Source organism: Micromesistius poutassou (genome assembly GCF_964030765.1).
Source record: "Micromesistius poutassou genome assembly, chromosome: 16".
NCBI lineage: Eukaryota > Metazoa > Chordata > Actinopteri > Gadiformes > Gadidae > Micromesistius > Micromesistius poutassou.
The window spans coordinates 13,199,871-13,225,274 of NC_140286.1; the positions used below are offsets into that span (position 1 = coordinate 13,199,871).

Genomic DNA, 25,404 nt, shown 5'->3' on the forward strand with positions numbered 1-25,404 from the left:
GTGTAAAGCGTGAGCACATGTTTCTACTGTCTCCAGTGCTGAAGCGAGCCACCAGTAAGAAGACAGGTGCCCGGCGCGGGCCCCCGGGAGAGGGGGGCGAGAAATTCGCAGACACGTCGACGGCGAGTAAGTGAACACGAACGTAGCGCAGAGCAGAGGAAGTCTCCCTGTTTAAGGCTGACGAGTCGGCCCGTTCTCTAGACTGGAGAGGAGAGGCTGACTTGTCGGCCCAACAGGGAGACCTACTCTCGTTCCACAAAGGCAGATTCATCCGTCCACTCTGGAACGCACGATAATCCTCATCTCCTTTTCTTTTCGGTCTTTTTCCGTCTCAAGCGTTCAAAGCAGATTTTGTTTCCTTTTTATTTCTTGACCTCACAACGACCCGCGTCGCTCCGCTTTATCCAATGAAATTAGATTTTTGGTGTCGGCAGATTAAAATCAATCAGAATATTTTATGTTGGGAATTTTATTTTGATAATTAATTTAATTTAATTCATTTAACTAATTTAATTTCTGTTATAACATTACTTTAAAATGACCCAGTATTATAATTTATTACTGGTTAATTATCGTGTTAAAAATGTAAAGGGGGCTGCAGAGTCGCTCACCGGCTTCCGCAAGAGACTCGAGGCTCACTCATAGCCTCCCCCCTCACCCCCCTCACCCCCCTCACCCCCCTCTGCCCCTTCTCCTCCCTAACAACACCCCGCTCACGCACCTCTTACCGCTGTACGTCCTGGCACTTAGTGTACAGACTTGTTGTGTGTTGCACTGAAACATAGTACACTCAGTACTAACTATAATCAGAGGAGCCACTATGTGCACCAGTCCTATCATTTTTCTCGATAACAGTTCATACAGTTCGGAGAGAGAGAGAGAGAGAGACAGACAGACAGACAGACAGACAGAGAGACAGACAGACAGACAGACAGACAGACAGAGCGAGAGAGAGGCTGGTAGCGATACTGGAGGGCCCAACAGGAACCTTTTAAACGGGGTGCGTTTTGAACAGACGCCGCAGTGTTTTTTTCGAGATGTACCAATCCAACGTCGTCCTCCTCCCCCCCCCCTCAGGCATGTCCCGCTCCAGGGTGAACTACCGCAGCGGGCGGCGCGGCCCGGCCGCCTACCTGCGGCGGCAGGAGCGCATGTTCCGCATCTCCATCCGCCGCATGGTGAAGACGGACTCCTTCTACTGGACGGTGCTCAGCCTGGTGGCCCTCAACACCTTCTGCGTGGCCATCGTCCACCACAACCAGCCCGACTGGCTCTCCATCTTCCTCTGTGGGTCTCCCCTCCCTCCTCCTCCTCCTCCTCCACGTCCTCCTCCTCCTCATCCACGTCCTCCTCCTCCTCCTCCTCCTCCTCCTCCCCATACGACCCATGTTTAGCAGAGCAATCCACATCCTTACATCGTCATGGCGACGTTACCATGGTCGCCAGCGCGTCTCTTTAACAGTGGAGCTGGAGGTGACTGCATTGCTCTCTCCTCCGCAGACTATGCAGAGTTTGTGTTCCTGGGGCTGTTCCTGGCCGAGATGTTCCTGAAGATGTACGGCCTGGGATTCCGGCTCTACTTCCACTCCTCCTTCAACCGCTTCGACTGTGGGGTGAGCGCCCGCAGGACTCGGCCCTGTGAACTCTCCTGAGGCCCCCGGGGGCCCACTCCTCACGCTCTGTACATTCAAACCTAGAGCCTAGCTCATGTGGCGAGGCGTCAGTTCATAGCAGACCCCTTTGTTTAGTTTGTTAAAAAAGCTAGAATAATTCATTATGTCAATATGTTTATTTTCAGCACTTTCAAGGTACACAAAGACACTTACAACATACATTTGAAGACAAATACATATTGAATAGAGGTAGGATGTACTGTATCTATACCAGTGGCGATTTCTCTAAGACTGCAAGGGAAGCTCAGCTTCCCCTAAAATCTCAAAAATGAAATGGTAAAATATATACTGTTGCGTTAACATTTCATTGACTAAAAATGCGTTAGAACACGTCCATCTCGAAGACGAGTTTGTTCAGAATCAGCTGCTTATCGCAGGTCGACTGCGTGGTTAAAGTGGCTCAAGTCCTACACCAGTAACACAATGGACCAAGGACGTTTAAGCAGCCTAGCTCTGCTGGCCATTGAGAGGACACTGGTCAAGTCACTTGAAAAGACAGCTAGTTGGTATGACAGAGCATTTCCTTAAAAAGGAACAGAGAGGATCATTTACATATACATAAATTTACAATTTATCTGATGTAGTCCGAAAATGAGCTTCCCCTCTTTGAAAGACCAGCAGCCGCCACTGATCTATACAGACACACGCACCTGTGTATACGTACATATACGTACACATACAACCAATTCTGCCAGTGCTGAGTGAATGCAGGTGATTCATTTTAAACAGAGGTGGGATACATACAGACACACACACATACGTACCCGTGTATACGTACATATAACGCACATAAACGTACGTACACGTCCACATTCATAAGCTGCTGGCCGCGCTGTGTGTGCAGGTGATTGTGGGCAGTATCTTCGAGGTGGTGTGGGGATTCTTCCGGCCCGGGATGTCGTTCGGGATCAGCGTGCTGAGGGCCCTCCGTCTGCTACGGATCTTCAAGATCACCAAGTACGTAGAGGAGCGGCCCGCGTGGCGTCGGCCTGTTCACACCGGCCCCATTGGACCTGGGCGCCACCGCCACGGTGTTAACATGACCATGATCTGGAGCAGGGCGGTCTGTGTGAGGGTCAGGTCTCCCCTCTCACCCCTCACCCCTCCTACCTGCGCGTCCCGTACGCGGATCTCCTGAAGAATGATTCACTGTTCACGGCGATTGTCGTTGTTTTGTGAATTGGGATATATATATATATATATATATATATATATATATTCACAGTTGCTATTTAGTATGCTGTAGGATGAAGTATTGAAACACTAATTTCACGATTTCAGTGACCTTATGTTAGCTAGATATTGGGTTTCCCTCAGTAAGAATGATGTAACATTAACTAATAGATAAAATATGATTTTGATGTTGTCCATATAAGGATTTTTACAACTAATGAAGTCGTTTTTTTATATATATATATATAATATAAAAAAAATAAAAATGGTCATATATACGTCAATTAAATATATATACGTCAATTTGTTATATAGGTCAATTTGAAGAAAACAACTTAATATACTATACTCAAATATCGTCCTTCAATCATCACTGTAGTACCTAGCGCTCCTGGCCATCCTACGTTTATAAAAAAACAAATCGATAAAGTTTTTGGGGGATTTTTCTCTCCGCCAGATACTGGGCGTCTCTCCGGAACCTGGTGGTGTCCCTGATGAGCTCCATGAAGTCCATCATCAGCCTGCTGTTCCTGCTCTTCCTCTTCGTGGTGGTGTTCGCCCTCCTGGGCATGCAGCTGTTCGGGGGCAGGTAGGTGGTGGTGGTGGTGGTGGTGGTAGAGGTGGTGGTGGCGGTGGTGGTGGTGGCGGTGGCGGTGGCGGCGGCGGCGGCGGCGGTGGCGGTGGTGGGCCGCGGCCTTGCCGCGGCGTCGCGCTCCGCCGCGCCACCGAGACGACCGCGGAAGGTTTTGCGTAATCATAAGAATAAACCCCCGATAAGTCTTCTGTTGTGTCCCCCCCCCCCCCCAGCGGCGGCGATTAGCGATGAGCTGATTGCCTCTCGGCGTATTTTTAAGCCGCGTATCTGAACACAAGTCATGGTTGATTTATTTTTTTAAAGCGGTTGCGGAACAATGGTTCCTCCTGAAGCGTCTGTCTTTGATGAAGGGGGTGGAGAAGTGACACGTCTGGGTATAAATAGCTCTGCGTACTGCTCTTCCTCCCTGTTCCTCTCACGTTTCCGTTGGTCTGCTCTCTCTCTCCCTCTCCCCCTCTCTCTCGCTCGCTCGCTCTCTCTCTCTCTCTCTCTCTCTCTCTCTCTCCCTCTCTTTCTCTCTCTCATCATTTTCTCTCTCTCATTATCTCTCTCTCCCTCCCCCGTCTCTCTCCCTTCCCCGTCTCTCTCTCTCTCTCTCTCTCTCTCTCTCTCTCTCTCTCTCTCTCTCTCTCTCTCTCTCTCTCCCCTCCAGGTTCATCTTTGAGGATTACACTCCCACCAACTTTGACACGTTTCCAGCTTCCATCATGACAGTGTTTCAGGTTTGGCTCCCACACGGACCCCCCCCCCACCCCTTCCTCTTCCTCTTCCTCCTCCTTCTCGTCCATGACACATTGTACCCTGGGAGATTCTCATTTTTTCTACACTCTGGGCATAGATTAAACAACACTCACTTGCACGCCAGTTCTCTCCCACCGCCCCCCCCCCCCTCCGTCCCCCCCCCCCCCCCCGTCCCCATCCCCTCCCTCTCTCCTCTTCTCCATCCTCCCACACATCCTCACACACACACAGATGTGTGTGCCGATCAGAAACAGGCGTGACATGAATCAATCCAGGGCCCTTGAGATCGACCAGAATAAACATCCTATCAGGGCAAGAGAGAGTATAAGAGTCAGCTGCAGGGCATAAGAGAGAGTATGATTAGAATGGAGGATATCTGAGTGCTTCACTCTGCATGCCGCTTTACTTTCTATTTTCGGTTCGGAAAAGTGGATGTCAATGGTTAATGGTTGCTGCGTTTGAATTTCCTCGCTTTGTTTGTTTTTGCTTGTTCGCCCAGTAGGTTTTCATAAAAACAAGTTTGAATGTGGAGAAAGTGTTTGGGGGTATTTGTCTATTGTGTTATTACTTCCCATCAGGGCTGACCTCGACTATGACTTTGCATCGCCGAATCCGATTCAGACGAATAGTTGACTGATCGTCTAATCATACGTGACATCTTCAGGGTTTCCCTCAGCTGAGAAACAGAGAGCTCCTCTCTGTCTGCGTACGCACGCTATTTACATCCGATCAGGACAAAACATGGCCCGTAATCGCCAGCCCATTTCGCAGATGCCTGTCAGTCTGGAACATCTGTTATTGACGGGCGTCGAACAAAATGTCTCTGGACTCAATTAGATAGCACCTACAACCAATCAGAGCAACTCAACGCGTGACACATCAGCGGAGGCCATCCTGGTTGTTGATGAAATTGCGTCAATGGCGCAGTCATCGTGTTAAATCGTGTTAAATAAACAATCAGAAACTGACTGAAGGGGAGGGGGGCTAAATGCATATGAAAGAGCAAATAAAACACGAGCTTGCCGATTCGACTGGTTCAAAGGCCACATGAAGAGCGACTGAGTACAAAAGACATGGACGATGCGTTTCAGTGAAAATGCATTACCGAGTTCAGATTGAGAGAATCATTTCCACCAGCGAGGGCGGTATGATCCGATGGGTCAGCTGCCGCTGATACTGCACACATTCGACCGTCATTTATGATTTCAAAATGCCGGCAAACTGTAATGCGTTCTTTTCCTGACGCTGTATATCCTTCTAGACTCACAGTATAGAACTTGTTCTGTTTTCGAAAAGAAGTCGATTGGATAGGGGGCCACTGCCGTTACACAAAGGGTTTATAACCAACAAACAATGAGGACATATTCAAAGCCAAACATAACACAGCAAATTGCAAACAGAAGATTCCCCCCACCCCCGCACAAAAAGTTGTGTAACGTATAGGCCTTTCCTGCTCCAAGCCAAACCATGCTGCGCTATCCCTCACTTGGCATCCGTACCCTCCCAGGGGAGTACCCTCCTGTTACACACAACGCACAACGCACTTCCCCAACACCACCATTCCACTAAGACAAGCGCACACTAAACTCCATCTAACATTTAAAACCGTTGAAGATTCGAGGTCCCTCCTACTTTCTGTTGTTTTCTTAACAGGGTATTATCATGCTTTTTAGACTTTTCCCTTTGCTTTAGACTGTTATATGACGTACGTATGTTTTACACCTGCTAAGCTAGGTCAATCTAAGTCCTCCAGGGGGAGAACGCCCCGCAATAAGTGCGTGAAATAGAACGTTAGCGCTCAAACTTTACTTTCCGTCGTCAGACTGCAGTGGGCGGGGCTGAAGTGCAGAAGTCCCGCCTCCCGGGTACCCGCAATGTTTACAACTTCTCGGGGGTGGTGGGGGGTAATTTGCAGACACGCGCAAAACGGTCGACCAATCGCAACAGAGTGGGCGTGTTGACCAATCACAGGACACTCGGGAGGGGGGCCTTAAATATAAAGTGACATGATACAAAACAGAGCGTTTTTGAAAGACGCTGAAAGTGGTTTTGCAGAAACTAACAGTGTGAGAATAATAAGGGGTATTTTTAACATACTGGCATGTAACCCTATTCTAGTCGTACCCCCAAATCCAATTATTAACCCTAAAAAAGTGTGAAATGAGATCTTTAAAAAGGTGTAACGGTGCGATTGGCGTCCTCCTTTGCAGTAACGGTGTGGTTTGTGGCGGGTTGGTTGCAGATCCTGACGGGCGAGGACTGGAACGAGGTGATGTACAACGGGATCCGGTCCCAGGGGGGTGTGCAGTACGGGATGTGGTCGTCCATCTACTTCATCGTGCTGACGCTGTTCGGAAACTGTATCCTCTCCCCTCCCCTCCTCGCTGTCCACGTTCTACTGTTGAGCGACCATAGGCCCAAGTATATTTACGTAAAAATGATACTTTTGCGCTTCTCAGGCACAAGGTTTTTCTTAGCTTGCAATTTTGTCGGAAGTTGGTCGTGAAGCTATCTTTGCTGTACACGGGGGATGGGTTAACCTAGCGATTGTTAGTGCTTGGCACATGGTTCAATGGACAATCCTTACTGTACCGACAGCGATATATCGCTGTTCCTTCTTCTGGAAAATGTACTTATTGTATGTCGCTTTTGGTAAAAGCGTCTGCTGAATGACGCTGAATGTAAATGTGATTTAATCTAACCACTGGCACAAATCCTCATCCAAATTAGGGACTGGTCAAGGTGTTCCTATACATTTAAGGTACAAATGTAGTAATCAGTAGTCCTGTGGGATTCCTCAACTCCTGGAAACAGACACATTGCTCAACGTGTTCTTGGCCATCGCCGTTGACAACCTGGCTAATGCGCAGGAGCTAACCAAGGTACTTCCAGTGTAGTATCTATTACCTCCATTTTGTCACCGCCATTGAGGAGAAAATTGGTAACGATATGATCCACCTGCGCCTTGTTCCCATAAACTACTGAAACCTGTTAATAATCGGTATATCTGTGCCGTCTTTGTCAGGATGAGGAGGAGGAAGAGGCGTTCTTCAACAGAAGATACGCTCGGAGCGGGGAGGGCTTGTTGTCTGAGTAAGTCGTCTGCGAGCATCTTGATACACGGACTGGCGGCCGTTCACACATGCAGTCCAGTGACTAACACTTTTTGTAATACTAACAAATTAAAATCACCCCCTTGGAAGACGGACAAACGATTTGAATGTCGAATATTCACCGCAGATTGAGAAAACAAATGGATCTAATTCTCTCTGTCTGTGTGGGTTGATGCTGACACAGTGGTGATCAGAAATGTTGATCTTTACCAGGATCTGAGCGATGAACAGGGCTTCCAATGTAGCAGCTTTAGACATTGTGATAGAAATCATTCCACAGAGGTGTGTGTGTGTGTGTGTGTGTGTGTGTGTGTGTGTGTGTGTGTGTGTGTGTGAGAGAGTGTGTGTGGGTGGATGGGTGGGTGTTTTGGTTAATGCAACAGTTGGAACAGTTCCATATAGTAACATTCTACAGTAACATGGCCACACTACATTCTATAATAACATGGCCACTTGAACAGATTAAAGGGAAGATGCTGTCAGACTAATGTGCGAGTGCACACAGTCGTGTGCACGTTGCTTCAGCGATATTAGGACAACTCCTGATCTAAATGTGGAAGCCAATCATTTAGGGATAGCAAAATTGGGTCGGCATCTTTTGACGAGATTTGCCAACGAGCTAAATAGTTGACTTCACTGTTCCATAAATCAGTTTGAGAGAAACTGTGTCCTTATCTTTGACCAATAGAGGTAAACACGTCTTAATGTGTCCCAGTCGGTAAACGTTACAAAGCGTTTTTGTCTCTCAGGACCAGACAGACTTTATCGACTGTCAGGTTTTGCCACTACTTGTCTTAGACCGTAAGTCCTTGAAAAGCCCTTCATCTAGTCACTGAACCATTACACACTAAAGCAGTTTCTGCTAATAGCGGAACTTAAAGTAAAATAAAATACTGTTTTACCGTCACATTGTGTGATTGTAATTAGCTTGAATTGTTACCTTGACTCGGTAGCTTCTAACTGTATCATTTGTTTGTTACATTTGAATGTCTTGTTTGTGCCACAGCTATCACAGAGCATATTCTGACACCTTTTTGCAGTGTATTTCTGCTTCAATCATCTTGTCTTGTTATTCTATGCCTGTTTATGTGACACTGACCAAAAGGTTTATATTTGTAAAATATGGTCCTTGTTTGTAAATGTTAATGGTGGACATATTATTGGGACTTCTATTCAAAGTTGCTTTTCAATAGTTGAGGATATGCTGTGTAAATACTCACACAGCAGGATGAAGTATTTAAACACAAATTTCATGATTTCAGTGACCCTCTATTAGCTAGATATTGTGTTTCTCGCTTTCTCTCTTGGAATAACGTACCATTAACTAAGATGCAAACATTTTGGTTCCTATGGAGATTTTTACAACCAAATAAGTATTCATCATAACCCCAGTTTGCTAGATTTGTAGGTCTGTACAAATATATTTAATAGATGTTATTGCAACTTTATTTACAGTTGAATAAACGTACACATTATGTATTTTGGACAGTGTCACAACAAGTGTTCTGTGTATGTGGGAAAACACTAATGTCTTGTTTTCAAACGATCATTCATTGATTACATGGACCACCACAGAGTCTGAACACCAGTAAGTATCACTGACTGCCTCTCCGTCACTCAGAATTCCTCTCTTGAGTTTCCCTGATGGATTAAAAGTAATCCCTTTGCTAGATTTTCTCTAATTTATTCCTGCACTTTCCCCTTATGTGCTTGTGGTTTTCGTTATTTACTGCCCTACTGGTTTTTTTGTGTTTGTGAATGAACATTTGAATGTATCTTTGAGCACAAATTATTTATGCATTTTTCCCATTCGTTCAATTATTATAGATGTCATTATACTTTCTATTCCTTTTAGTTCAAAAAAAAAAAAAAACGACATAATTCTGGAAACGCTGATTTTGACTGTGTGTTTGGTTTTTTTAAACACTATCCCATAATGCCAAGAGCCTGCGTGTCACTGACGCTACAAAGCATTGGGGCCCCCTGGCCGGGCCCCTAGTGACCCCCGTGTGCTCTGCCTCTCAGGGGGAGAAGACGGCCCTACCTCTACAGGAAGAGGGCCATCCACCGCGGCCGGCCCGCCTTCCCCGAGGAGCCCGAGGCGGCGGCGGCGGCGGCGGCGGCGGCGGCGGGGGCGGCGGCGGAGGAAGACGCCCCCATCAACGCCGGCGGCCCCTTCCCCAACCGCCGCAACCGCCGCCGCAAGGTGCACATGTCCGTGTGGGAGCAGCGCGCCAACCAGCTCCGCAAGCGCCGGCAGATCGCCAGCCGTGAGGAGCTGTTCGGCAACGCCCCCGAGAACGGCGCCGAGAGCCCCGCCAGCGGGCGCCACGCCGCGCCGCCGCCGCCGCTGTCCCCCGAGGCCAGCCCCGAGGCCCGCCGGGCCGAGTCGCCCATGTCGGTGGGCATGCCCCTCCCGGAGCCCCCCATGTCGGTGGCCATCCCCATGCCCGAGCCCCCGGACTCGGAGCTGGCGGCGCCGGGTGCCGAGGAGCGGGGGGCCGGCGGCGGCGGCCACCATCGGGCCACCGGCGGGGGGCGGCACCGGGTGGCTCGCAAGTTCAGGGCGGGGCCGGGACCGGAGGAGGGGGGGGGGCGCGCGGCACCGGCGGCACCGCCACCGCGAGGCGCGGACCGAGGCCAAGAGCCTGGACATCGGGCACACGGCGCAGGAAGTGGGCGGCGGCGGTGGCGGCGGTAGGGCCCGGCGCGCCGTCAGCCACGAGCGGAAGGTCCTGGACGACTGGGAGGAGCGGGAGGAGAGGGGGGAGGAGAGGGAGGACCGGGAGGAGAGGGGGGAGCGGGGGGAGAGGGAGGAGCTGGGGGGGAGGAGGGGGGAGAGGGGGGGGAGCGTCGGGGCGGAGGAAGGAGCGGCGGCGGACGACGGGGGCGGAGTCGACCCCTACCCCGAGGTGAACAGCGGTCACAGGTACGAGGCCATTGAGCAGACGCTTTTATCCAAAGCGACTTACAACAAGTATGTCAGAAGAAAGCAACATTATATCGCTGTAGGTACAGTAAGGATGTTCATGGATCCAAGTGCCGGGCACTAACCATCACCAGGTTAACCCGTTCCCCGTGCACAACAGAGATAGCCAGGATAAGACGCTACACGATGCTAAGTACTATTTCTAAGTGCCAGGACGTACGCCATACAGTAAGTGCGTTGTAGGAGGGGTGTGGGGGTTAGGGGGGTTGGGGGGGCGGGGGGGGGGGGGCTATGCAGAGTCACGGTGAACTCTGATATTGCATCAGATCAGTTCACAATCAGATCAGTTCACAACACTCTTCTCCCGCCGCTTTTCTAGAGCCAGTTTGCCCGGCGCGGACTTCCCCGAGCCCCCCCAGTGCGAGCCGCCCCCCCCGGAGCCGGCGTGCTCCGTGGCGCTGACGGAGAGCAGCTGGCCCGTCGAGGCGGGGGCCGCCGGCGCCGGCGCCGCCCGGAGCCCCCCGGCGGAGGGGGCTGCGGACGCCGGCGAGTTCTTTGAAGGCGCGGCGGCGGCGATCACCGAGCGCAAGAGCCACCGCGCCTCCCTGAAGGCGGACAGGGCCAACGCCGAGGGGGGCGTGGTCATCGAGATGTGCCGACAGCCGCTGCTGGAGCGTGCCCCCGTCCCAGGTAAGTCCCCGACACCTTCTCCAGCCTCCCCTCCGCCATTTCCAGCCCCCCCCCGGGGGGGCCATTGCTTTGGGTCGGTCACCACACACTCGCCGTCTTTTGAGTATTACTTAGTGTCAGGCCGGCGCCGACATCTCCCAGCGGGGCGGCGTGCTGGCGGGCCTGGCGCTGTTGAGCAAACAACAAACGATCGGCGACGACTCCCGCCGTGCCGCCAGACCTCGTGTTGTTCGCTCGTCGTCGTCATCGGTGTGAAACTCGCCACCGCGTTCTTTTTTTGGTGATTGGAACGTTTTTTTTTTTTCAGCAAAGAGCAAAGAGACGGACCCTCTCACGTCGGAGACGGACAGAGACCAGGAGACGGAGGAGGACGAGGGCGGGCAGGAGGAGGACGAGGACGAGGTGGCGCCGATGCCGCTGCAACCCGCCGCGCCGGGCAGCATGTTCCTCTTCAAGTCCACCAATCCGTAAGAGCAAAAGAGCACGGAGCGGACTGCTGATAACCGCTGGTGTCCCGCTGGCAGGAGTTTGCCGCTTGCAGTTTGGCAACTTTGGCGTCATGAATTATGAAACGCTAGCTGTGTGGCTGCGTGGCCGTGTGGCTTTGTGTGTGTGTGTGACATGTAATGTTTCCTGTGCTCCCAGCATCAGAAGGATCTGCCACTATGTGGTGACCCTGCGCTACTTTGAGATGACCATCCTCCTGGTCATCGTGGCCAGCAGCATCGCCCTGGCGGCCGAGGACCCCGTGTGCGCCAACTCCGACAGGAACAAGGTGAGGGGGGGGGGGGGGTTATATGGTGCAGAGAATCCTGAACGCAAACTAGGGACACGGTTGCTAGACGACCGAGATTTTGGAGTATCAAACACAGATTGAAATAGCTTTTGTTCCAGAAACATCGTCTTTTTTTAACCGATAGCAGATTTTTCATTGTTTCATCCTTTGATCAAATTCGGCTCCCATTTTACCGAGTCCAACCAAGCTAGCGACGCACCTTTGCCGACCTTAGATTAAACGGAGCTCAAAGTGTACCCGTTCACTGGGGACACTGTATGTCCCACATGCCCCGTACGTTGATGGATCCTCTGCACAGCAAACGCCTGCTTCTAGAGTCCATACACAAAGTGTAGACTTAAAAGACATCACATCCATTCATTGGATACAATGAAATGTTTCCATTAAAAACGTTTTCTTCTGATTTCCACCCTGCAGGTTCTCCGGTACTTTGACTACGTCTTCACCGGCGTGTTCACCTTCGAGATGATCATCAAGGTGGGCCCAAGTCGTTTCCCTATTGTGTCTTTCCATTCAAAGCCACTGTAGTCCAGAAACCCTTCCTCCCATTGTGTCGAGTTCTAACCAGTTCTGTGGGCGGCAGCAGCTCAGGAGGCAGAGCGGGTTGACTAGGAACCGGAAGGTTGCTAGTTCGATCCCCTGAGCAAGGTGTCCCCTCAGGTGTCCCCTGATCAAGAAACCTCACCCTTACTGCTCCTGACGAGCCGGCTGTCTGCCCAGCGCGGTCGACTCCGCCGTCGGTGTGTGAATGTGTGCATGAATGGCTGTAAGTCACTTTGGATAAAAGCACCAACAAAAAGAACACTGTTCGCTGTCGTGTCTTCTGCCCACTCGGCCCCACCTCCAGATGATCGACCAAGGCCTGATCCTCCACGACGGCTCCTACTTCAGAGACCTGTGGAACATCCTGGACTTCATCGTGGTGGTGGGGGCGCTGATTGCCTTCGCTCTGACGTGAGTCACCACGACGGCACTCCCGTCCGCCCCCCCCCGCCCCCCCCTCCCCCGCCCCCCCCCCCCTGCTCCACCGATGACTAACGTCCGAACCCGCTGACTCACTCTGATGCGTACAGTTAAGAGTAGGACACTAACGACGACAGTGTCGCTCCGCGGAAGTCTGACGCGCGGGGTGCCATGGCGATACGCATGCGTTTACATTTTTTGCCACACTCGTTGGAGGAAGGTCTGGTCTGCAGACACCTGCACACCCCTCACTGATGACACCTCGCTCCCCGGGGCACGGGGGAATGCATGGTTCACGACGCGCACGCCAACAGAAAACCCTGCACCTCACCGTTAGTTTAGCTAGTTTGACCTTGCTTTAGACAACCCAAACCTAATCCTGACCCTGACCCTAACCATAACCATAACCCCTAACCCCTAACCCCTAACCATAACCATAACCCCTAACCCCTAACCATAACCATAACCCCTAACCCCTAACCATAACCATAACCCCTAACCCCTAACCCCTAATGCCTAAGCCCTAACCTAACCCTAACCTTAACATGGAGATTGCAGTTACAGTGCATGCACGCTACGCATTAGCTCCTCCTACTGCCCGGAGCCGCCTTGTGTCGCCGTGTCCTATTCTCGTAGGACACTGTACGTGTTTTTATCTCTGTTGTGATGATAGCTGTAGACCTCTCTGAGTGTGTCTCTCTCTTTATGCCTCAATGTCTCTGTTGTTCCCGTGGATATTATCACTGTTGGGCCCTCCAGGAATGTGATGGGGTAAAGCAGACATTTGACACACCTCTCTCTCACCTCTCTCTCTCTCTTGTAAACCTCTCGTTTTATTTCTTAACATTCAACATGCGTCTTGTTTGTCGATGGCCTTTTGTCTTGGTCTGTGACGTGTCTTTGTGATTTTTTTTGGTCTCTCTTTATCTTTAAGCAATCAGTCCTTTTGTTCAGTTTGTTCAGAAAATGACTCGTTTTCTGTTCAGTCCAAAAAGAATATGTAATTTCTAAATATGTGTGTGTCTACGTTTTTTTTTTTTTTCGTGAAGTCGTGATTGCACCAATTAATGTGATTAATGTATTCTGGCGACGCAGTGAGCCTTCCTAATTATGAACCGTTGTGCGCGGGCGTCGTCCGCAGGAACAACAAAGGACGCGACATCAAGACCATCAAGTCCCTCCGAGTGCTGAGGGTCCTAAGGCCCCTCAAGACCATCAAGAGGCTCCCCAAACTCAAGGTACCGTCGCGCACACACGCCCACACCGTCCATGTCATTCCTCCTTTACAACACCATGTCTACACATACATGCTTAGCGTCATTTCGTGAGCCCCATAGCATAATAAGCCTTAGTCATATTTTGGCCAAATTGTGATATCTAACCTAACTACTCTCCTGACGCTGATGATTCACTGCGCCTCGTTTGGCTGTATCCTAAGCCAATCAGAGTGCTTTTCACATTCTATAATCACCATCTGCCAAAGTTATTTGACGTAGGCATTTGTGACGCTAAATACAAAATGAACCTTAAAATACGACTAGGGCGATTATGCTATGAGGCTAGGCTTCGTCATAACTGGTAAACGATCATCATCATCATCATCATCATCATCATCATCATCATCATCGTCATTGTCCTTTTCTGACATGGGACTGATTTGAACACTGTCCCTGCTGTGACCCCCTGACCCGCCCCCCCCCAGGCCGTGTTCGACTGCGTGGTGACGTCGCTGAAGAACGTCCTCAACATCCTCATCGTGTACCAGCTCTTCATGTTCATCTTCGCAGTCATCGCCGTGCAGCTCTTCAAGGGGAAGTTCTTCTACTGCAACGACGGCTCCATGAACACGGAGAAGCAGTGCCAGTGAGTGTTGCCGACCCCCCCGCCCACACGCCCACACGCCCCGCCCACCCGCCCACTCTCTCGCCCACCTTCAGAACTCGCGCGCGCGCGTGTGTGTGTGTGTGTGTGTGTGTGTGTGTGTTTCGTTGGAGCGGCTCACCACAGAGAGAAAAAAAAAAGAGACGAATGTGTGGTGGTGTGAAGATTAAACCAACTGCAGTATGTTTTTTTTTTATGTTCGGTCAGAAATTAAATGGTGAGGTGGAGGATCTCTGGCGCTGAACGTGATGTTTAATAAATAGTCACGCTATGTTTTATGTTCGCTTTGAAAGTAAAGTGTGGGCTGTGCCACTGTTTTAAAGAGCTGGATTTGCAAGTGATCACTGTACGGATACCGTAGGGTTATTGTCATCCAATCTGATCCTGACTTCAACTTTTGACATACGGGAAAACCTCATCTGTCATCCCTCAGCAAACCGTCCCATAGACAGAGAACGCGACAGATTGGCTCAAACCGCTTCCTCGGGGAGTCCCGCTGGCTCCCAACGTAGAGCGTGTACCATTGAGGTCTTAATCGCAGCGACCCGGGTCCGATTCCTGCCCCCCCCGTGGTCCTCTGCTGCATGCCCTCCCCTCTATCTCCCTTACCTTCCTGTCTATCTCACTCTGTATTAAACCAATACAAATGCAAAAAAAAAAAACGTACAAAAACAATCATGTTCTGACTGAGACAGAAGTCTCTCGACCCCTGGGGTTTGAACCTTCATGGGAACGGCTGCTGGCTCTTTCTTTCTTACCTTAGCTGTGAACGAATACAGAAACAATTAGCCGGTGGTGGCGGCGCCTGTGTGTGTGTGTTCCCTACAGAGGCTACTACATTGACTACAGCAGAGACAAGAAGGAGGTCAAGAGGAGGGAGTGGAAGAGACACGAGTTCCACTACGACAACGTGTGCTGGGCTCTACTCACGCTGTTCACCGTCTCCACCGGCGAGGGCTGGCCTCAGTGAGTCCCCCCCCGCCCCCCCCCCCGCCCCCCCCCCGCCCCCCCCCCCCCCCCCCCTTCCTTCTCTCAGACAGTAGTTACAGGACGTGGACGTAGATTACAGCTGGGAGCCACGCCGACGCTCAGAGACGGACAAAGACGAGTCAAGGTTTGGAGGAAGGCTTTAGGCCTTGAGGGAGTGTGGGGTGTCAGCGAAGGTAAGGATGAGTCCACTCTCAAAACGTTGTAAAAGCTTCATCTGTGGATCAGGCACAAGGCAGGTTGTCATTTTCCCCTGATTTATATGTAACCCTCATTTTCATGATAAAGTTAAATCAACGTTTTATGCTATATAAATATTATTATATATTATAATATAATATACAACATTTTTATTTTATGTCATATTTTATATTATATCATATTTAATATTAATATTAATTCTACCATTCTAACAATGTTTTTCTACCATTCTTGCCTAGTTTCTACCAAATATATATATATATATATATATATTTTTTTACAATGTAACCTTATACTACCTTACACTATATGACTTATCAATACAATCCAACGTGAAGTCACCACCGAGTGCCTGATTGACACACGAGCGTACGTGCCTGCGTGTATATATATAATAGTAATATATTATATATTATAATATAACATTCTATATTGTTATATGATATAATATTTCATATGAAATAATATTTATTATTAGTATTCTACAAACCAAATAATCTATTTACCATCTAATCTCTTTTTTTTCCTACAATGTAACCTTATTAAACACTATTGACCTATCAATACAGTCCAACATGAAGTCACCACCCGATGCCTTATTGACACACAAACATTCGTTCCCATGGCTACCTCTCACCCCCCCCAGAGTCCTCCAGCACTCCACGGACGTGACGGAGGAGAACATGGGTCCGAGCCGCGGCAACCGCATGGAGATGTCCGTCTTCTACGTGGTCTACTTCGTGGTCTTCCCCTTCTTCTTCGTCAACATCTTCGTGGCCCTCATCATCATCACCTTCCAGGAGCAGGGCGACAAGATGATCCAGGAGTGTACTCTGGAGAAGAACGAGGTGGCCGCACACAGCACCCGGCACACACCCCAGAATCATCACAATCAGAATCATCAAAATCAGAATCAGAATCATCACAATCAGAATCATCACAATCAGAATCACCACAATCAGAATCATCACAATCAGAATCATCACAATCAGAATCACCACAATCAGAATCATCACAATCAGAATCATCACAATCAGAATCATCACAATCAGAATCATCAAAATCAGAATCAGCAGAATCAGCAAAATCAGCAACATTTTCTAGACACTCAAACACACTTTACAAGCACATATCCCTGATTAAAGAAAAAGATTCTGAATAATCATCATCATAATCTGAATCATTATCATCATAATCATCATAATAATCATCATACTATGAATCCTTATCATCATTATCTGAATAATAATCATCATAATCAGAGTCCTAATAGTCAGAATCAGAATCATCATCATCAGAACAATAATCATCAGAATCAGCGCTTTTCTAGATACTCAACCACACAAAATCTAAATTAAAACATCAAAACATTTAAAAGCAAAAATGTATTAAGGGGTTAACTGACTGTGTGCTGCGCTGTATCATGAAGTACGTCGTTAGAAGAACTGCTCACAGCACCGTGCAGAGCACTAATTGAACCTAAGGAGGAGCCGGGGATCGAACCAGCAACCTTGGCTGGTGACCAGCCAACCCGCTCTACCTCCTGAGCCAAAGGCCGCCCCCAATTAATTAAACTAATGACTTTATTATTGGGGGCGGCATTAATGACAGCTTAAACTGTCATTGATGCAACACTAAGCGTCATTGACGCGACATCATTGGCGTCACGTCGATGCCGGCTCAGACCCCCGAGCGGCGCCCCTGCTCACCTCCGTCCTGCGTCACCGACTCCACCCCCCCTTCTTCCTTCCTCAGCGGGCCTGCATTGACTTCGCCATGAGCGCCAAGCCCATGACGCGCTACATGCCCCAGAACCGGCAGACGGTGCAGTACCGCCTGTGGCACTTTGTGGCCTCGCCCTCCTTCGAGTACACCGTGCTGGTGATGATCGCCCTCAACACCGTGGTGCTCATGATGAAGGTACCGTAGCTCCAACACAACACGCAGTGTGCCATGAGGTCGGTCGTGTCCCTGCTCACACACTGTGCGAGTGTGTATGTATATATAGATCCATGGATGCACACCGCGAAAATACTTATTAATGCCTGGGAAGCTGTTTCAAACGTGTTAAGAAGGTGTGAGAAACAGGAGAGAGTGTGGCCCCGGCGTGGCCCCGTGTGTTTGCAGGTGGCCCCCGGTGGTATAAATCGGGCCCCGGCGTCTGTTGTAAGAGAGAACAAACAGCGTCTCATCGAGAGATGCTCCGATGACATTTTTTCCTTCCGAATACCGATGCAGCATCTAGCATCGTAACTACTAACTGCACTGGTTCTTATTGAAGGGTTCTCAGAGTACTACATTTGTATTCTTGTAGTTAAGCGTCGTGTTTTTCTGTGTAGTAAAGGAGCTAGTCATGTGATGGTGATCAGATCGGCACATAGACACGCATACTCACCGATGCTCCGATACTGCCTAAAAAGGCAGCATCGGAATGAATTTCACCAATTCCTCCTCCTGCTCGATCCCTAACCCCTGGAGTCTGGTGCTGCCCGTGTTCCCCCAGTACCACTCGGCGCCGGCGGCCTACGACACGGTGCTGAAGCACCTGAACTCGGCCTTCACCGTGCTCTTCTCCATGGAGTGCATGCTCAAGATCATGGCCTTCGGCATCGTGGTGAGACCCGCTTCTTTACGGGAGGCTGCACGTGAATTCAGTCAATTTGGTTGAATTCAATTCATTAGAATTCAGTTGAATGAAATCTGATTCAATTCTTGTATGTATGTATTTTTAAGTTTGTCGATTTCAATTTGATTTCATTCGATTCAACAGATTTCAATGAAATCCCAAGTCATTAGTATACACTAATATACATCACACATATCACACCACAATACACACACACACACACACACATCGGCACACAGACATATAACGACACACAGAATCTGAAAACAATACGACACAAGGCGATACAAATACTGACACCGGTACGTTCTCCGTCTCCCTTTCCAGAACTACTTCAGAGACACGTGGAACATCTTCGACTTCATCACGGTGCTGGGCAGCATCACGGAGATCATCGTGGACCTGCAGGTACGAGGCGGCGGCCAAGCGTCTACTGTGCTGGACTCGTGTCTGGTGACGTGATAATAATACATGCTTGTACGTCGGTGGTTGGCAGTCGCTGAACAGCATCAACATGAGCTTCCTGAAGCTCTTCAGAGCCGCCAGACTCATCAAGCTGCTGAGGCAGGGCTACACCATCCGGATCCTTCTCTGGACCTTCGTGCAGTCCTTCAAGGTCCGTGGAAGTTGTCTTCTAACCGCTCACATGTGGCCGTTGGGAGTAACAATGACAACCCGGTGACAAGCAACAACAGAGTTCCACCAATGCAATCAGCGATGTTTTTTGAGGCGTACTGTTTTGGATGTAGTTTTTGCTTCATCTGCGTTTGCTGATTTAGTCTATAAACGCATAACCCTGATTTGACTGACAAACCTCAACGTGCTGTTCCCTACCGTCCCTCTCTCCCCGACAGGCCCTGCCGTACGTGTGTCTCCTCATCGCCATGCTCTTCTTCATATACGCCATCATCGGAATGCAGGTATTGCCCACGCTACTACTCGTGACGTCACGGTCACACTGCTGACTTTCTGTAACGTAGGACAGCCGAACGAAGCCTTTGTAAACGCTGAGACACCCGCCGTCCTCCAGGTGTTTGGGAACATCAAGCTGAACGACGAGAGCCACATCAACCAGCACAACAACTTCAAGACCTTCTTCAGCGCGCTCATGCTCCTCTTCAGGTGAACACAGGCCCTTCTGATGTATTTATATGTAACGTCCTGATTGGCCTATTGGTCTTTGATCTTTGAGTCCATTGAAGTCCAAGTGAAGCTCTTTGAAGGCTCTAGTGAAACTCCTAGGCCTGTGTGCGTAGGACTTATGCTTCATATTGTCTTATTGTCTATAGGCCTGTGTGTACGGTCAATATCGCGTGCTGTTATAGTTTCTAAACCTTCGCCCCCCCCCCCCCCCCCCGCCCCCACACCAGGAGCGCGACCGGGGAGTCGTGGCAGGAGATCATGTTATCGTGTCTGGGGGGTCAGGAGTGCGAGCCGGACCCCTCCATCGCCCCGCTGACCATGTCCCCGGACCACCTGGGGGGCTGCGGCACCGAGTTCGCCTACTGCTACTTCGTCTCCTTCATCTTCTTCAGCTCCTTCCTGGTGAGCCCGCTCTCTCTCTCTCTCTCTCCGATGCCGCCGCCGCCGCCGCCGCCCCTCTGACAGAAGGCCCGTTAGAACCGTCGCGTCTGGGGGAGCGGCTTTTCCTTTGACACGTGCTCCGTTCCCTGTAGATGCTGAACCTCTTTGTGGCCGTGATCATGGATAACTTTGAGTACCTGACCCGGGACTCCTCCATCCTCGGCCCGCATCACCTGGACGAGTTTGTCCGTATCTGGGGAGAGTTCGACCGCTCGGCGTGGTGAGGACTCATGGTCTACTGTACCGTACTGGACACTGATGGCTTCTACATTGGTCATCTTGGTCATTTTGGTCATTTTGGTTCTTTTGGTCCTTTAGTTCATTTTAGACATTTTGGAATAGACAGTGTAAAATACTTGCCATAGAGGCCTTTCCTACTCATAGATCAACTGACTGAATCAGTTGACAAGAATCTTACTATTTGAATAGAGAAGGTTGTGGAGGTCGTGGAGTTGGTTTCCAGGTGTCACCAGAACTGTCCAACAGAGGGCAGTCTCTGTAGGGCACCGGAGACTGCTTAGAGGGGATCAGACTGGCAGGGATATGGGTATTTTGGCATAACAGAGAATTAACAACCATCCTTACACTGATCCCCGCCTTCTTAATGAGTTAATTCCTCCATACCTGTCCTCCCCTGTATCACGCCTGTCTCCCACGTTTTAATCTCCCAGCGGCCGCATCCACTACACGGCAATGTACGAGATGTTGACTCACATGTCGCCCCCGCTGGGTCTGGGGAAGAAATGCCCGGCCAAGATCGCCTACAAGGTAATCAGCTCCCTAACGACAGCGGGAGTGACGGTGGAAATGAGACATGAACAAAGTCACCTCTTCCCTCCTTTAGCAAATGCTTTTATCCAAAGCGACTCACAATGTACATTCTGACATAGTACATTTGTCAGAAGAAAGCGAAACAACAATATATCGCTGTCGGTACAGTAAGGATGTTCATAGAAACAAGTGCCAAGCACTAACAAATGCTAGATTAACCCGTTTCCCGTATACAACAAAGACAGCTAGGATAAAACGCTACACAATGCTAAGTACTATTTATAAGTGCCAGGACGTACAACATACAATTAGTGCGTACATTAAGTGCCAGGACGTACAACATGCAATAAGTGGGTAAGGGGTGTGGGGGGGGGGGGGGGGGGGGGGGGGACTATGCAGAGTCTAGGAGAACTCTAAGAGGGTCTCAGATAGATAATACATTAATGAGCAGGCATCACCCAGTGATGCCAACAGGGAGACTGTCGGCCTCGAGGCTGAGACACCCATAACCACGAGAGCCTCCCGTCGCCCCTCGTCTCTTGTCCCCCCCCCCCCTTCAGAGGCTGGTGCTGATGAACATGCCGGTGGACGAGGACATGAGCGTCCACTTCACCTCCACGCTGATGTCCCTCATACGCACCGCCTTGGACATCAAGATCGCCCGAGGTCTGTTGCCTGCGTAGCTCTACCTCCTCTGTTGATAACGGCGTGGCGGCATGTGGCTCAGGAGGTAGTGTCGAGGCGTCCCCTGAGCGAGACACCTCACCCCGACTGCTCGCGACGAGCTGGCTGGTCGCCTTTGCGTGGCTGACACCGCCGTCGGCGTGTGAACGTGTGCATGAATGGGTGAATACTAGGCGGTATCGTAAAGCGCTTTTGAGTGGCTGGTGAGAAACGCGCTGTAGAAATGCAGTCCGTTCACCATTGGCCTCTATGAGATGAGAGGATGAGCGTAACGAGGAGCTCACGCCGTGTCGACGGGTGACTGTGTGGCTTACAGGGGGTGAGGATCGCATCGGTCTGGACTCTGAGCTGCAGAAGGAGATCAGTGTGATCTGGCCCTACCTGCCCCAGAAGACCTTGGACCTGCTGGTGCCCATCAACAAAGGTCTGATTGATGGGTGTTTTGGCGTGTTCCAGCTGCTGTGTGTATGATTCCGGAGTTTTTAATTAAAAAATAGTAATAGTAGTAACTTTTTTTACTCTACTAATAGTAGAAAACAGTAGAACAGGGTCGGACTTTGTAACCTTACAACCAAATAAACAACCCCTCCCTCAATGCTCCCCTCCCTCCCTACTTCACATTAACATTCAGGGCGTTAAGCAGATGCTTTTATCCAAAGAGACTTACAATAAGTACATTTGTCAGAAGAAAGAGAAACAACAATATATAATACAATCTCTGTCGGTACAGTAAGGATGTTCATAGAACCAAGTGCCAAGCACTAACAATCTCTAGGTTAACCCATTCCCTGTGCACATCAAAGGGAGCTAGGATAAGATGCTACACAACGAAGTGGGGTTGGCTATGCAGAGTCTAGGTGAACTGCTTTCCTCCACCGTTGAGACGTGTTGCATTTCAGGCCACTGTGATTGACAGACAAGCTGGACTCTCTGTGTGTCTGTTTGAAAGTCTTTGATGTCCTTTTGTACGTGTATGGATGTTTTTTCCTGGTCTCTGTATTCGGAGTCGGTTTCTGTTATATTGTTTTAATTGTTTTATCCGATGCTCGCATAGACACCGACATGACAGTGGGCAAGATCTACGCCTCCATGATGATCATGGACTACTTCAAGTCAAACAAAGCCAAGAAGCTCCGACAACAGCTAGAAGCACAGGTGAGCGTTCCTCACACAGCCGGAAGGCGAGGTATCCACACCAACACAAGGAGACAGAGGAGGCTCTTGGCTCTGGCCCTCTCTTTGTTTGAAAGTGAGGCTCCAAGATTTCGAAGAATGTCCATTGTGTTGAATGAAGGCAGATGACCAAACTTACCTCCTACAGTCACTCCTCCACCCTTTACTGGGGCGGCATGTGGCTCAGGAGGTACAGCGGGTTGGCTGGGAACCGGACGGTTGCTGGTTTGGTTGAGTGTGGAGGTGTCCCCTGAGGTGTCCCCTGAGCGAGACACCTCACCCTAACTGCTCCTGACGAGCCGGCTGTCGCCCTGCATGGTCGACACCGCCGTCGGTGTGTGAATGTGTGGCTGAATGGGTGAATGTCAGGCAATACTGTAAAGCGCTTTGAGCGGCCGCTGGTTAGAAAAGCGCTGTATGAATGCAGTCCATTGACCATTTAATGTGCTGCGGTGACATTTTGTACGATCCATAACATACTTATGGTAAGCAGTGGCGGTTTTAGGCACGGGCGAAGCGGGCAGCCATTATTTCATGACACATGGGGGGGCGGCACGAGGACACGATAAAAGAAATCAGCCAAAGCGGTTTTCTATTATCGATCATATCCGATTGTGTGGGACGCGTCCGGCTGCGGGCGCCCCTGCTTGCTGAGAAGGTGCAACAACATAGAAGCGGCAACAACTCCACCAGCCCGTAATCCCCCCCCCCCCCCAACAATTACGCCAGCCCATAATCACGGGGCGCTCCGAGGGGGTCTCACCCGGGGCGTAATTCAATGTAGAACCGTCACTGATGGTAAGCAACATGGCCGCCTATTTGCAGATGCCCGTTGGAAGCAAACAATTTGAGTTTTGTTTTGTGTTGTACAGAAGAGCAGCTTGATGTTCAAGCAACTGGACGCTTCCACTCTGCCTGAAGACATCCTCTCCAACAGCAAGCCTCTCACCTTGATGGGACACAGCGCCGGCTCCGCCCTGTGAGTCTGTCTGTGTGTGTGTGTGTGTGTGTGTGTGTGTGTGTGTGTGTGTGTGTGTGTGCGTGTGTGCGTGTTGTGTGTGTATTTGTGTGTGTGTGAGTCCACATGTGCCTGTGTGTGTGTATGTGTGAGTGCATTTGTGTGTGTGTGTTTGTGTGTTTGTGTTACAAGTGTGTCTGTGTGTGTATGTGTGAGTGCATATGTGCCTGTGTGTGTGTGTGTGTGTGTGTGTGTATGTGTGAGTGCATATGTGCGCCTATGTGTGAGCGCATATGTGTGTGTTTGCGCGTGTGTGTGTGCATATGCGAGTGCATTTTTTTTGTGCGTGTGTGTGTGTGTGTGTGTGTGTGTGTGTGTGTGTGTGTGCATCACACCATAAGTCAGTCCATCTGACCACTGCGCCCCCCTCCTCTGTCCCGCTCCAGGACCAGAGGAGGCTTCCTGGCTCTGAGTCCCATCTCCCCCCAGGAGCTGTTCCTGCCTCCCGTGAGCTCAGACGCTGACTCCAGCCAGCACCAGTCCATGGTGAGGACAGCCAGCCTGGGGCCCCCCCCCACCCCCCCGAGCCCCAGCCACACTAAGCCTCGCACCACAGTGCCTCTCCACAAACAAATCACAACACGCATGTGCACATGATGGGTGGAAATGGGTTTTTCATGGGGATGGATGAACGATGGTTTCACTTTGTTTCACTTCAGTGCCTGGCAGACTGTGTCTGTACCTCTCTATCTTCCTGCCTGCTCTTCTCTTTGATACATAATTGTCCTGCGGCGGTTTCATAGGAATCCAGGGGGGGGGGTGGGGGGGGATTGTTGCCTGATTGTGGATTTTGTCTTTGTGTGTTAAGTGTGATTGAACTGGTCCGAGTTGTTGGCCGAAAGAATGAGGGATATAAGTGGCCCACATATTACTGTTTGTCCCCACGTCTCACTGCGGAGGGTTGTGTTTAGCTGCTAGTCTCCTGTCTTGTCTGTAGCTCAGTGCATCAAGGTCCCGACGGCTGCATGAACTGAAACACGCGGCCCTTCTCCCCCTATACACCGTCCTGCCTGTCGCCACCGTCTCCGGCGTTGCGCCATCGCACCGTGCATCCGAGACTGCGTTCGGAATCGACCGGGTTCTCTTTACGAACACGTTTCCTTTTATCATCGCATAGTAGTTAGCATCATGACTCTCTTTGGCTGGAATGGAATGGGAATGGCTTCTGATTGGATGGCGATGGCGATGAGGATGCTGATGAGCGGTCATGGCTTTGACCGCGGGCCGCCCCCCGGATTGATGCGTTGTTGGTTTCTGGTGTTGCCCTACTTTCTTCTTTGTCCTCTGCTCACGTAGGTGGGGGAGATCGGTAGGGGGATAGGAAGCTCCCTAGCGCCCCCACTAGGGCGGGGCCTAGCGGCGCGGGCCGTTTCCATGCCCCGTCTGGCAATAGACACACAGGTACACCCCCTTCCCAAGCACACTTTACCCCCCCCCACCCCCCCCCCCCCCCCAATGCACGCCATGCTCCCTGCGTCGGACCCTGAGGGACGGGGCGAGCTGCCCCAGGCCGGTTGTGGCGAACGCCCCTCGGCCTTCTGGGATATGATTGATGCGGGGGGGCGTGGAGTGCCATCGGACACGTCCCTGACTCTGAAGGAAGGGGGCTTATCGGCCGGCGGTCTGCGTCTCTGTGTCCGGCGGTCGGCCCAGACTCGCTCAGGGCTGGGCGGAGCCCGGGATGCTGACGCGGTGCGGGGGATCGTCGTGGGACACAGCGTTTGGTTTGGTCAGCGGGGGGGGGTGGGGTGGGGGGGGGGGGGTGGCGTCTGTTGGTGATCGGTTTTGCTCTGCAGGGACACCTCG

The 25,404-nt window shown here is 50.6% G+C and overlaps 1 protein-coding gene across 1 annotated transcript in view; it reads left to right on the forward strand.

Moving 5' to 3' along the window:
* cacna1eb (calcium channel, voltage-dependent, R type, alpha 1E subunit b) overlaps window positions 1–25,404 on the forward strand; it is a gene marked incomplete at its 3' end in the record, with an annotated part of 45,116 nt that overhangs the window by 16,063 nt on the left and 3,649 nt on the right. The window contains 36 exon segments of the mRNA XM_084481522.1: window positions 37–126; window positions 1,078–1,287; window positions 1,501–1,613; window positions 2,518–2,630; window positions 3,304–3,435; window positions 4,094–4,163; window positions 6,425–6,542; window positions 6,997–7,064; window positions 7,208–7,275; window positions 9,321–9,882; window positions 9,884–10,047; window positions 10,604–10,914; window positions 11,222–11,249; window positions 11,560–11,689; window positions 12,128–12,187; window positions 12,558–12,664; window positions 13,433–13,444; window positions 13,815–13,911; window positions 14,376–14,536; window positions 15,383–15,520; window positions 16,389–16,590; window positions 17,498–17,662; window positions 18,246–18,356; window positions 18,696–18,776; window positions 18,865–18,984; window positions 19,223–19,288; window positions 19,399–19,490; window positions 19,739–19,913; window positions 20,045–20,172; window positions 20,624–20,720; window positions 21,284–21,389; window positions 21,724–21,831; window positions 22,462–22,562; window positions 23,453–23,559; window positions 23,985–24,084; window positions 24,895–24,999. Of these exon segments, the coding sequence (XP_084337648.1) occupies window positions 37–126; window positions 1,078–1,287; window positions 1,501–1,613; window positions 2,518–2,630; window positions 3,304–3,435; window positions 4,094–4,163; window positions 6,425–6,542; window positions 6,997–7,064; window positions 7,208–7,275; window positions 9,321–9,882; window positions 9,884–10,047; window positions 10,604–10,914; window positions 11,222–11,249; window positions 11,560–11,689; window positions 12,128–12,187; window positions 12,558–12,664; window positions 13,433–13,444; window positions 13,815–13,911; window positions 14,376–14,536; window positions 15,383–15,520; window positions 16,389–16,590; window positions 17,498–17,662; window positions 18,246–18,356; window positions 18,696–18,776; window positions 18,865–18,984; window positions 19,223–19,288; window positions 19,399–19,490; window positions 19,739–19,913; window positions 20,045–20,172; window positions 20,624–20,720; window positions 21,284–21,389; window positions 21,724–21,831; window positions 22,462–22,562; window positions 23,453–23,559; window positions 23,985–24,084; window positions 24,895–24,999 (4,616 nt within the window).